At 38.4% G+C, this 13,435-nt stretch overlaps 1 protein-coding gene across 1 annotated transcript in view; it reads left to right on the forward strand.

Annotated features, from left to right (window-relative positions):
* Positions 1-13,435, forward strand: part of LRP1 (LDL receptor protein 1) — a 744,558-nt gene that overhangs the window by 465,571 nt on the left and 265,552 nt on the right. The window contains exon 54 of the mRNA XM_068228249.1: positions 7,308-7,510. Coding sequence (XP_068084350.1) covers positions 7,308-7,510 — 203 coding nt within the window. The remainder of the gene's footprint in view (positions 1-7,307; positions 7,511-13,435) is intronic.

Genomic DNA, 13,435 nt, shown 5'->3' on the forward strand with positions numbered 1-13,435 from the left:
ATGATTTGTAAATAAAACAATGTACACAATTGACAGCATCTCATGTGTGCGTCTTTGTAGTATGGTAAAAGATATGTCACAGAAAACATGAGGCTAAGTAAGCTGTCGCTGAAGCTAGGTGCAGTCACTTTAATTACCTGTATGCAACACTGGACTCAAAGGAATGAGAGAAAACTATCTTCTGGCTGACCAAAGATAGGACAAAGTCAGCACATGATATTGAGTACTATCTGTGCATAAAAGGCAAAGATGGTCTGCGATTATAGGATAAACATTCTCAAACGTTGGCAATAACACTTGGAAGAGATTTCCAACATCGAGTTCCCACATCCTCCTATTCCAGAAAGTAATCCAACAGCAGGTCCTATCTCACACATCACACCAGAGGAAGTCACCAGTGCCACCAGGAGTATGAAGCACCAAAAAGTGCCAGGACCAGATGATCCTTCGGCAGACTCCTGGAAATTGCAGGAATTAAAGAACCCGTGATCAACTGACTGACCAAGTTTTTCAATAACATAGTTGACTCTGACTCTGTTCCCAGTGATTGGGCTACAAGCATCACTGTGCCTATCATTAAGCAAAAAAGTGACCCAGCAGAATGTGGAAATTACCATCCAGATCACCTCCTGTCGCACACAATGAAGATTTTTGAGAGAATCCTCGTTCAACAACTGTGTGGCATCACCAGCATTAGTACCAACCAGTCCGGCTTCGTCAGGGGTGCTGGAACAACCGACACTATCTTCACTTCCAGAATGCTCATTGAAAAGCACTGAGAGAAACAACAGCCACTGCATATTGCCTTCCGTGATCTTGAAAAGGCTTTCGACTGTGTTCCACATCATGTGATCTGGTATGCACTTCATGACCATGGTGTACCAGAAATGCTTAGCAATTGGATCAAGATGCTTTACATGAACACCACAAGTCATGTGTGTTGTGCTGTTGGCATCTCAGAGATCTTCCCAGTGAAAGTCAGTGTACACCAAGGCTCCACATTGTCCCTATTGCTCTTTGTTCTCTTCATAGACACAATTACACGGGACCTGCAGTGGAGTGTCTCTTGGACTCTCTTATATGCAGATGATGTCACACTTGCTGATACCACCGAAAGTGGATTGCAGCATCAGGTTGAAGATTGGAACAGCCATCTCTCACAGTACGTTCTTAGACTGAACAAAAAGGAGACCGAATACCTGGAAATCAACCCAAGCAGTGGCTCAGTACAAGTTTATGGAGAGACCTTAATGAAGACCGTAAGCTTCAGCTGTCTATGATCTGGCCTACAGACTGATGGTGGGATACGTAATGAGGTGCGAAGTAAGATGAAGGCACCATGGATGAGATGGAGGGAAGTAACATTCGTACTCTGCGATAGAAGGATGTCACTACACTTGAAGTCCAAAATATACTGCATGATAGTACGTCCTGTTGCTTTATACGGTATTTTATGTCGACCAGCTGACAAACTTTGATGTATCCACAAAGACGCACACAAAATGCTGTCAGTTGGTACACTTGTTTATTTCACCTAACTTCACTTAAACATACACATAACCAACTGCTGTCACAAACAAAATAAACACATCAACAAAACGCCATCTTTAACAAATGCCTATCACTAAGCCACACAGAGATCGCAACCTTAAAATAATTGCCTGCTTACAAGCATGTCATAATACGTGGTCACAAGTATAACCTTCTACTAAACCATAATTCCTACTAAACAGTAACTCGTCTCTACCATCAAGATCACCTCCTTATATACATGCCTGGCCAGGCTTTTTGAAATATACATTTTCTCGTAAATTCCAGAGTGCTTAAGGCCTAGATATAATGTACAGAATATTCTACAGAGTTCTCGTCACCGACTACCATTCTGCTGGATGTTACAGTGTGTTTCACTATTCTGTAGTGGATTACAAATTATATGTACAGGTAATAATAAATTATGTACAGGTTCTTATATTAACTAAAGTCGTATAAATATATACAACAAATGTTTCATGACTTAACCTCACAAATAATGCGATTGTAATCTAATAATGATGCGAATAAGTGGATGTACATCAAAAGTCATAATAATAATAATAATAATAATAATAATAATAATAATAATAATAATAATAATAATAATAATAATAATAATAATTTGAGCTTGATACTTGTATTATTTACCCATAGGTGAGAGAATATTGTTTTCAAGTTATATCAGTTTATCACACTTGGGTCAAGCTACAGAACGCCAATTACACACCATGGAAATGCGTATATACTGTGTTGGTCGATTGGCATCACACTCTTGCATCATGTCAAAAATGACACCGTTTTATCATTGCCCAGCAAATGGGCATTGCACCCATCTCTGAGAAGGCACGGGTAAAACTTCTCCAATGGTATGGTCATGTCGTGCATTCTGCACCTGGAACAGTTGCCAATATCACCCACACCATTGAAATTAATGGGCTACAACCATGTGGACGTCCTAAGCAGCACTGGCATGACACAGTGAATGGTGATATAACGACACTGGACCTACGACCACATGATGTCCAAGACTGTGCAAATGGTGAGCCAAGATAAGAACAGCGGACCCTGCAGCAATGGATAAACACTAGGAGGAGGAGGAAGAAGAAGATCGTTATCTTTTTTGTCGTAAAGCCTCAAATGTTTTTTAAGAAAAGTCATTGCTGAATACAAAATTATATGAGGCATATTTGAGTGCTTTGTCTGCGCTGTTCCCATTTGAATGGGGCTCTTTTCAGAGGTTTGTCAATGAAAATATCTCCAGTATACTTTCCACAAAACAGATCACATTGGACAAAGAGACAGATACACTCATTCGCAACAAAAATCTTAACAAAGCATCTTTTTTGAGAGATATACATCATTCTGGAACTCAAACAGAGCCAATTAAATTCTATTCACCTGTAATAAAGCTTTCAGACATACAATTAAGTAACACAGAAATTAATGTTTTGGAGAAAGGTCCTAAATTTAATTGGCCTAGTTCATCAAATTTAAAAGGAGTAATCAGAAGCAGAATGTGCTATCCTAATGATTCCATTTGAAGTTCATGATGAGGCCAGGTTTCAGATTAGGAAAAACCTCTCTAAATTAATTAACAAATGCAAAACGGCAATCTCACAGATTCCTAAAAAAATCGTTTGGAGTTTTACGACAAAAGTAAAAGATATATGATCTGATTGTAATTAAAGTCAACAAAGACAACGCAACAGTTATTATGCACAAAGATAATAATCCACCAAACAGAATCTAATGTGGAAGTCTCGTATCATCCATCGGGCGGACATGTCCCATCCACCTAAGCTGAAGACCAATATGGATGCCTCTCTACTATTAGCATGCTCTTTCTCAAGAACATCTAGGTTGGTCATGTGGTCATGTTGGTGGAAGCGCTCAAGCTTTTTAAGGTCACATCGGTATAGGGTCCAATTTTTACAGCCATACAGTAATATTGAGATGACAACAGCCTGGTACACCATAAGCTTCATGTACACGGTCAGATCTTTGTTGGTTCGAACCCCACTGTCGGCAGCCCTGAAAATGGTTTTCTGTGGTTTCCCATTTTCACACCAGGCAAATGCTGGGACTGTACCTTAATTAAGGCCACAGCCGCTTCCTTCCCACTCCTAGCCCTTTCCTGTCCCATCGTCACCATAAGACCTATCTGTGTCGGTGCGACGTAAAGCAAGTAGCAAAAAAAAAAAAAAGATCTTTGTTCATGAAGACCCGGTGCGATAGTCGCCCAAATGCTCCATCGGCAGCACCAATTCTCTTCTCCACATCCTCTTCATTGTTAAAGCGCACAGATAAGGTATTACCCAGGTATGAGAAGTGGTCTACCTGCTTCAGTGATGTATCTGAGATGGAGATGTTGAATTGTGGAAGGATTGTGCCTGGTGAAGGTTGTGCTAGGACCTTAGGCTTTTGAACATTAATTGTGAGACCAAATCGACCACATGCACTCTTGATTGAAAAAAACCTCTACAAGAACTGCAAACTAAGTAAACAAGAAATAGGCAATTTTATAGTCATCCTAGAATTTGTATTATCTAATAACTATTTTACTTTCAGTGGGTCCTCCAATGGAAGGCCTTCCGATGGGCACCCCAACCTCAGGGATAATAGCAGAGTTCTATATAGATTATTTGGAAAGGATGAAAATTTTTAATAATGTTAAAGGAATGTTCTTTTGGATGTGTTTTGTAGATTACATTTTCACCATAATTGATGATAGTACCACCAATAGTGACAGGGTATTGGAACATTTGAACAAAATACATTGACGGGTTAAGTTTACACTTGAATCTGAAAGAAATAATTCATTAAATTCTTTGGACTTAGTTTGTCAGAATTTATATAACTATCATATGGAAGTTTTAGGAAACCTACACTGGCAGTCAGTCCAATAAAATAATAATCGGTACATCCTGAGGCCTAAAAAAAAAAAAACCCTCCTTTTCCAGTTCAATTTATAGAGCTTTTAACATCTCTTCATTGGATGAGAGTCTTAAAAAAAAATTAAACACTATTCATCTCATAGCAAGGAAGAGCAGTTTTAAGAGAGATTTGATTGATGAGGTCATTAATTAGATTAAAAATAAATAAACTTCTACTCTGCTCAGAGAACCAGTTAAGAAAAAAGGAAGCTACGCATTATTCACATTCAGTAACAAAAACATCTACAAAATTACGAATGTATTAATAGAATATTAATATAGCAATCAGAACAATCAACGATAATGCCAACCTTTTCTTACAATCATCATAAAGTGAATAATACTTCCAATAAATTCTCAACATCTGGAGTTTACAGACTAAAATATAATCGATGTCAGGCTAGTTATGTAGGTCAAACAAACCACAGCTTCCAAATCTGTTATATTGAACACGTCGGTGCCAATAAATATAACAAGTTCTCTGCGATATGCACTGATATGTCCAACTTTAACCACTCATTTTCTTCTATTAACCAAGATTTTTCTGTTCTCCAATTAATCAACAAAAGTACTGTAACGTGTTGGCGGGGTAAATAAGTAAATAAATGAGTACAGAACCTGGTAGCAACCTATTTATAAGATTTATTAACTAAGCACTACAATTACAGATTTACACACGCACAGACGATAGCAGAGCCACAACTTATACAAGTACACGGTTACACACTTATACGGTTCGCGCTCTCTCTCTTAGTTTCTCATGTCCCATCTACAATGACACACGCACGCGCACGCGCGCGCGCGCGCACACACACACACACACACACACACACACACACACACACACACCAATTATGTACACTACACTCACTCAGCCACTCAGTCACACTCGCTAGCACTGTCACGGTCCACAGCCTACTCGTCAGTCTCGCAGGTCGGGATAGTATCTGCTGTTCACTCAATCCGTCGAACCCTGTTCGCAGTCTACACACGTCATCACCCAGTGTACCCTTCTTCGCCGCTTCAGAACACCCAAGGTTCTTCTCTAGCAGCCGGCCACAAGGGACTCGCACACACACGACGTCAGGTGAACAGGAACGAGTCCTTGGCTCCAACAGGCAGACACTCCATCAGGCTGCACTCTCCCAGGCCATCACTGACTGCGCTTCAGCGAACTCAATCTCGTTCTCATTCACTCTTCCTCACTAATTCCATCTCTCACTGACTGACTGACTCAAAGTTACTCCTCTCCTTATATACCTGCTCTGGGCCTTCCAGAACAGTCCGTATGCTAGATGTATCCAGGAACCTCGCGAGATAGAAGACTCCAGATTAATCTTCCAGTCGTTTCTGTAGTTGTCTGCTGCGGGACCGTGGGCGGAGGTGAGAGTGGCTGGCCTAGCACTAAAGTGCTGCATGTGATTGGCGTGGCTGAAGTAAGGGGGTGGGCCGAATACGGTGACGAGGCGGGCCCGTAGCAGGTTGGCATGGCGGACACTATAACCATTACAGTACTATCTGAAAATACTAACATACTACTATTAACATTATTTAAAAAATCCTTTGCAGGTCCTCATAATGCTAGAACAACCCATTCCCACTCTTCGCTTACTAACCTCCTCATACCTTCCCCTACATTTACCGCCACAGGCCTGCGAGCAGCCCACAGTCAGTTCAGTTCAAGAGAGCTCAACCTGTCTGCAATAGTACTAGACCAGCGCAGACATAAGTACTCAAATGTACTTTCATTTAACATGGATTAGATCAGTCTACCTTACTCCTCAGTTATTGTTTCTTCTTTTCAGATTTCTTCTCTTATAATTTTGTGAAGACAAGCCCACGCCCAGTCTCTGTATTTTCAATAAAAGTTCCTCCCATTCCAAGATTTAGAATTGAATCAGCTAAAGGAACTTGAACTCTCTCAAGACTTAAAACAGCTTTCTGATCCCAGCTTGGCAGGTTCAATCCTGGCTCAGTCCAGTGGTATTTGAAGGTGCTCAGTTACATCAGCCTCCTGTCAGTAGATTTACTGACACGTAAAAGAACTCCTGCAGGACTAAATTCTGGCACCTTGGCATCTCCGAAAACTTTAAGAAAAGTACATAGTGGGACGTAAGGCCAATAACATTATTAAGATTTAAAACTCAAGTATGAAACTATACTCAGTTCTACTAATTCTACAGTCCAACCTTACCAGCTTATTTGTAGGCCATAATTTCTTTCAAGGAAGTTGTATAAATGACTTTTATAATCAATTCTATACATTTCCCTATACCAATTTCATGCAAATTGACAACAGTTATGTTTTTAATCAGCATTGGACAAAACATATCACGAACTACCCAGTGCTTTTTCAATGTGTGAATTTATCCTTGTTATATTTTTTTAAATAGTTTGTCTTAGATGTCTCAATGGGATGAAATGTTCCATTTTTCAAAAATAATGTTATTCTGAAAAGAATAAAAATAAGTGTATTGTAAAGGTGGAATTTTTACCTGAAAATATATCGCTGAAATAACTCTTTCAATGTTCTCTCCATGAACTATCTTAAGCAAAACATAATTAATTTTAATCATATTGTTAAGGTTTGCCATAACCTAACGTACCAGCCTGATGAATTTTATTGTTTGAGACTGCTCACTTGAGATTTAATGAATACATTTGATTTGAATACATATTTACTGTGCATTCTTGTTATTTCATCAATATACGAAGTCTACTATTATCGTATTTAACAAAAACATTCTGTATTACTATCAAGAAAATATTGATGTTACAGTAGCAGTATATCTGGCTTATTTGCTATGTTTTAAGTTCACTTTTGATTGGCTTGTATTTTAGTGACCCATAATCCTTGTGAGAACAATGGTGGCTGTTCTACGCTGTGCCTATTAGCTCCAGATGGAAAACACCGCTGTGCTTGTCCAGAGAACTATGTTCTCGCTGCTGATGGTGTTACATGCATTGCCAATTGCTCTTCAGCTCAGTTTGTGTGTGAATCAACATATAAATGTATTCCTTTCTGGTGGAAATGTGATACGCAGGTGAGAATGTTCTTCAATTCGTAACTTTTAAAGATATGTCGGATGGAAATATCACAAGTTACTTTTAAATGTTCTTGTCAATAATCCTTTATATTTTAGAACACATTTCTGTGGATCAGGCTGAGCGATTCAGACATTAGTGCACTTTCCTTCTGAGTCCATATTGGTAGGTTCAATTCCAATTCAATCCAGTGGTATTTGAACGTGCTCAGATATGCCTTCCATGTATTGATAGATATACCAGCTCATAAAAGAACTTGTACAAGATGTAGCGGTAATTCGGCATTTAACATAACAATTAAGAGGATGGAATTTGAAAAATGAGATAAATTTTAAAATGTTAAATCCATTGTAATATCAAACTTAAACAAGGTAAATACACGGCAGCTAAAGGCAGGATGTGTTGGCAGCAGGAGCCTTACGAGGTTGTGGATCAAAGGACTTTTGTGGCTGAAACTCCGATCAAAGAATAATTTAGTTAATACCTATTTATAATTTTTAAAAAGCACAAAGGAAAAGGAACTAGGGAACACTAGTATAAACATGATATAAACACGTAACCCTGGTGTAATTAAGTCTCAGTCCTACAACAATCTTGCCAGTACTAGTCTTGAATGCTTAAGTGCGGCCAGTATCCAGTATTTGGGAGATAGTGTGTTCGAACCCCACTGTCAGCAGCCCTGAAGATGGTTTTCCGTGGTTTCCCATTTAGATGAGAAAGTAAATGGGTCAACTGTGCAGAGTGGCTCGATATTCAAAGAAAATTAAAAGTTGATAACGTGAAGTGACCACCTACGTCAAAATAATAAACTACAGGTCATACAAAAGCAATTTAAAATAAAACATATTTACTGAGGTCAAGCTTAGTGAGAAATTTTGTTTTAAGGTACAGAAACTGTTAGAAAAGCTTGCATCGTGCAAAAAACAATGGACGTAAAGCCTCTGTATACTATCATAAATTACAATCGATTCCTGATAGAAAGATCTACAGGTAAACTCCTGTGACAAATTAAGATATAAAATGAAGTTAAATTAAGTTACATTAGGAAATTTATTAGGAAATTTAAGATTGCTTACCCCAAGAAAACCAAAGCTTCCCATGGAGCACAAAGCTCCCGGAAAACACGTCCGCTCTACATAGTCCCAAAGACAGAATGAATCTACCCTGCAACATGCTTTCCGAAGGTAGCCAGCACTGGGTGTGCAACGGGACACAGCAAAATGAATGACTAATGACTGCACAGGAGTTACCTTTCAGTTTATATAAACCGATCAAATTAACATTTTTAATGTGATGCTTGTTGTCTTGTCCTTGGAAACTTCTCAAAGCTTATGTCTTTTAAAAGTCCCAGAAAAGTTTGTACATGTAATACAGGGTGTCCCACAAATTCATATGATTAAATTTAATACATTGTTTTAAATGATCTAGAATTTACTTGAAGTAGGCCAAATATATAAGCTCTCACAGCACATGTCTCAAAAGACACTATTCTGGCACCTCTGAATCTCTGAAAACCTTATATTTAATTACTGTCGTGGGACTAGTAGTGGCTTGTTCTGCGCTATTCACTGCTTGTGTGCCTTAGTTATTTTGTTTACTCATATTGTTGTATACTTCAGAGTTCCAAGTAATTGGACTGTCAGATATTTATGCTGATGAATAGAGCCTACTATTTTATATTTTGAAAAATAACTTCCCCCCCCCACTGCTCTATAGTTTTGGCTACCTGCTTGCAAATAAGCTCTCCATACCTGTCAGAAATGGTCCCATAGAGTGAAGTATAGATCGTTGTAGAATTTGCTGTTACTTTTAAATGAGAAAAATGTTTATGCCACTATCAGTTCTTTTCTACAACCTCAATAGAGAAAAGCTGTTTGAGGATAAATTTTGGCAGTAGGAATCAGAACCAGTTTTGGTATAGAAATTAAAGTTGTATCTATAGCTCTACAATCAATAGTCACATCAAACAATCTATAATATGAATGCTAAAAGAAGTATAGAAGGTGGTATATCTACTCAAAGAGCAAGAGAAGACTGTAGCTTCTCAGTGGATTGCTTTGCATGCAGGAGTTCAGGGGAATGAAATAGCTAACGTGCTGGCAAAGTGAGGAACTGCTCTTGCTCTTCAAAGTAAACAAATATCCTGCTGCCTTTTCTTTCAATAAATAAAAATGCATTGAATATAAAATTATAGACATAATCCATGAAACAAGCCATAGCAATATTTTGTCTTGCTTACCTCTACTGTATTAAAGTTTTTGGTGTCCACTGAGTGATCTAGGTTTCCCTTTCAATTAGTTAAGGTTCACTTTCCCTTTCAATAAGACCGGGTTTAGTTCTTAGCATTGTCATGAACCTAAATGTTCAATCTGAAGCCAGCTTAAAAGACTGGAGCAGGTTGTCTTAGAAGCTTTCCTTAATTCTTCACAGACAGAAACGTACATACATGCCTTACTTTACTTTCTCTTAGGGTGGAAACACGTATATGTGTTCTGTTTGAATTTTGCGGCTTTGCTAGACAAGGAAGTACATAAATATGCCCATAGATTGCAGAAGCAGTTCCTTCAACTCTACTGATGAGGGAAATCCCATCAATATCTTTCAAAGTTTTTCTACTGTTAGTGGGAATTGAATAATACACACGTTATGTGATACATTGTTTTTGTGCGCATATTTATTACGTATTTTCATGGTTCTGGGGTGAAATGGCGTCTCAAGAACATATTAATGATGCTGATATAGTGCCAATATTGGATTATACAGACAAAGAAGTATCAGATTTTAGTGTTTGTGACCCTGAAGACGAAAATTCTTTCTCCATCTCACCTGAGAGTAACAGCTGCACAGGTGATACTAGCAGCGATGGAGTGAATGGGGCATAAGTACTGTAATAACAGTCCTGGAACTACTACTCTTATTCTTGTTCGTAATATTGATCAAAGGTCAGTGTTGCCATCAAACTTTGATAAACCCACCCTGTAGCATATTTATTATTTATGTTATTTGTGTGGAACATGGGTTCAACTGCTGTGACTTTTCTTTAATTTTTCTACTTTTTGATGAACAAAGCCATAAAATGAAACCAGAACATCATTGAAAGTAGCTTTTGGTACATATATTTCATAATAGTGGACTAAAGTGTCCCGAGCAGTGTAGGTGCACTATGGCTATGGAGCTAAGCTCTGCATTCAGGAGACGTATGAGTTTGATCCCTGCCGTTGCCTGTCCTGACAATAGTTTTCTGTGATTTCCCATTTTCACTTCCAGGCAAATGCTGGGTCAGTTCATGTTTATATGCCACAGCTGTTTCCTTTCACCTACTTACCCAGTTACCGAGCTCGATAGCTGCAGTCGCTTAAGTGCGGCCAGTATCCAGTAATCGGGAGATCATGGGTTCGAGCCCCACTGTTGGCAGCCCTGAAGATGGTTTTCTGTGGTTTCCCATTTTCACACCAGGCAAATGCCGGGGCTGTACCTTAATTAAGGCCACGGCCGCTTCCTTCCACTTCCTAGGCCTTTCCCATCCCATCGTCGCCATAAGACATATCTGTGTCAGTGCAACATAAAGCAAATAGCAAAAAAGAACTTACCCAGTTTCACTCGCAATTGAATCGTTGAAGCCAAGAAGGGAAAGATTCCACTTTTTTGACAAAATGAGGTGAAATAGCCATGTTGTTCTTTGTTTTAAAACACATCTCTTGAGCTAAAAAAGAACATTCCACCAACCATTATGCACCAATAACCCAGTAAATATCTCGACTTTCCAGCCAACAGAGTGCTCTGTGGTGATGCGCACACTACAGTTAAGGTCTGTTCTGCTTTGAAGTTATGTGAAACTGTGTGTATGTGCAGGAAGTTAATCTGTTTGTGATATGTTACCAGATTATTTAGAGCATATTACTTTATTACCAATGTTTCAAACAATCAGAATCTGAAGAGAGCCCTACCAAGAAGAGAAGAGGTCCTGGAAATATTGAGGAAATGATGAAACAGCAAGACTTAAGGGACAGGAGTTTGTGACAACATCTGGAAGGTTAGTAGAGAAAAAAGAAACTGGGCCTGATTGTGATTGTAGAAAAAAGTGTAGAGTTTACTTAGGAGCAGAAAGGAATGATAATCAATACTGTTTAAAGTGTCAGGCACCAAAAGCAAACAGGACACATTTCTAATAGGTTTAATTGAGTGTCATAATGTTGAAAGGCATCGGTCTAAAGGTCCAGATTCAAAACAGTTCACATTATCGTTTAAATATTACTCTGTGAGGGATACCAATAGAGTAGAAGTTTGCTGTAAGGCTTTTATGAGCTTACATGCAGTTTCTAATAAGGTGGTTTATCAGTTAACGACTATTTTAGCAAAGGGTGATCAACCTATTGACATGAGGGGAAGACATTGTAGTCAACAGAAAATTCTGCAAGACATTTTATTCAAGGTGAATGAACACATTGAATCTTATCCCCCCCCCCCCCCCCCCCCAGAAATATCTCATTATTCTTCTACACCATTCACATACCTAGAAGCGGGCCTGACATGCAAGCAGATGCATGAAATGTTTCTTGACAAACACCCAGAACTCAAAAATGTTATGAAATATGAATATTTTTTAACCTACTATAAGGAAAATTATGGATACTGATTCGGAAGGCCTGAAGTAAACGTGTGTTCAACATGTGAAGATTTTCATATAAAGATAAAATCCTCAACTTCGAATGACAATGCAAAGCGAATTGCCATAGCAGAACTAATGGTACACAAAAGGAGAGCATATAAATTTTACAAAAAAAAATGTAATATGTCACTGATCTATGCAGTGATAGGAGGGAATTCACTGTGACTTCATGCAAAATGTTCCTTTCCCTTGCATGTCTGTACAAGACGTGTGTTATCGTAGAAAATTATGGCATTATGTGTTCATAGATTAGGAAACAAAAAAGCTACAATGTACACATCATGAGGGTGTGGCAAAGAAAGGTGCAAACAAGGTGTGTTCTATGTTGTGTGACTATATTAAGAACAGCATTGACCCTAAAGTAAAAACTCATTATGTGTTCATTGACTCGTGCACTGAGCAAAACCGAAATCACACATTGGTGAGGTTTTTTTTAAATGTTTCTGACTATTATTAAGCAATTTAATGAGGTGCATGTACTTCTTCCTATTAAAGGTCATACTTTTTTACCCTGTGACAGGAAATTCGAAGTGATTCATCGCCATGGCAGGGTTTGTTCCCCTGATCAATACGACAGCATGGTTAGCACTGCTAAAACAAAGCAGCCTTCATTCATCGTTAATACAGTAGTAAATAAAGATATTTTGAACTTTAAAAGACTGACGGCCGCAATTGTTTAAAAAGACTTGTGTTAATGTTGGTAATAAACAAACTTTCAAAACAAGTACACTTTCACAGCAGCAAAAAGAGGATATGTTACTGCTTATACGTTTATAGATAGTATAAGCAGTGAAGTTTTCAAGCTGTACGAAGGAGGTTAAGCTAACCTGCCTATTGGAAAAGTATATAATGGAAAGCTTCCCATTGAAATGAAGAAACTTGAAGCAAAAATAATACATTATATGCCTGATATATACAAAGAGTTTTATAACAATATTTTACAATGGCCTACAGCTACCACTTGTCAGACTGAAGACGATGACAGTGAGTAAGGACTCTGCAAAGACTAAAAGGTGAAGAAATTATGCCTTTTCTGAAATTTATATATGTGTCTATGACTTATTTAATCCATTTTTAGTGTTTTAGGGCAACAAAGTCGTGTAATTAACACATTGACGATGGGCCCCAAACAGAGGCTACTACCCCATGTAGACCGGGTAGTTCAAGCCTCCAAGAAAGAAATTACACTGCTGCACTCAAACTACTGTAACTTGAAAATTATTCAAGATATCGATCTCAAACTTGAAACATGTAC

Source organism: Anabrus simplex, chromosome 6 (genome assembly GCF_040414725.1).
Source record: "Anabrus simplex isolate iqAnaSimp1 chromosome 6, ASM4041472v1, whole genome shotgun sequence".
NCBI classification, from domain to species: domain Eukaryota; kingdom Metazoa; phylum Arthropoda; class Insecta; order Orthoptera; family Tettigoniidae; genus Anabrus; species Anabrus simplex.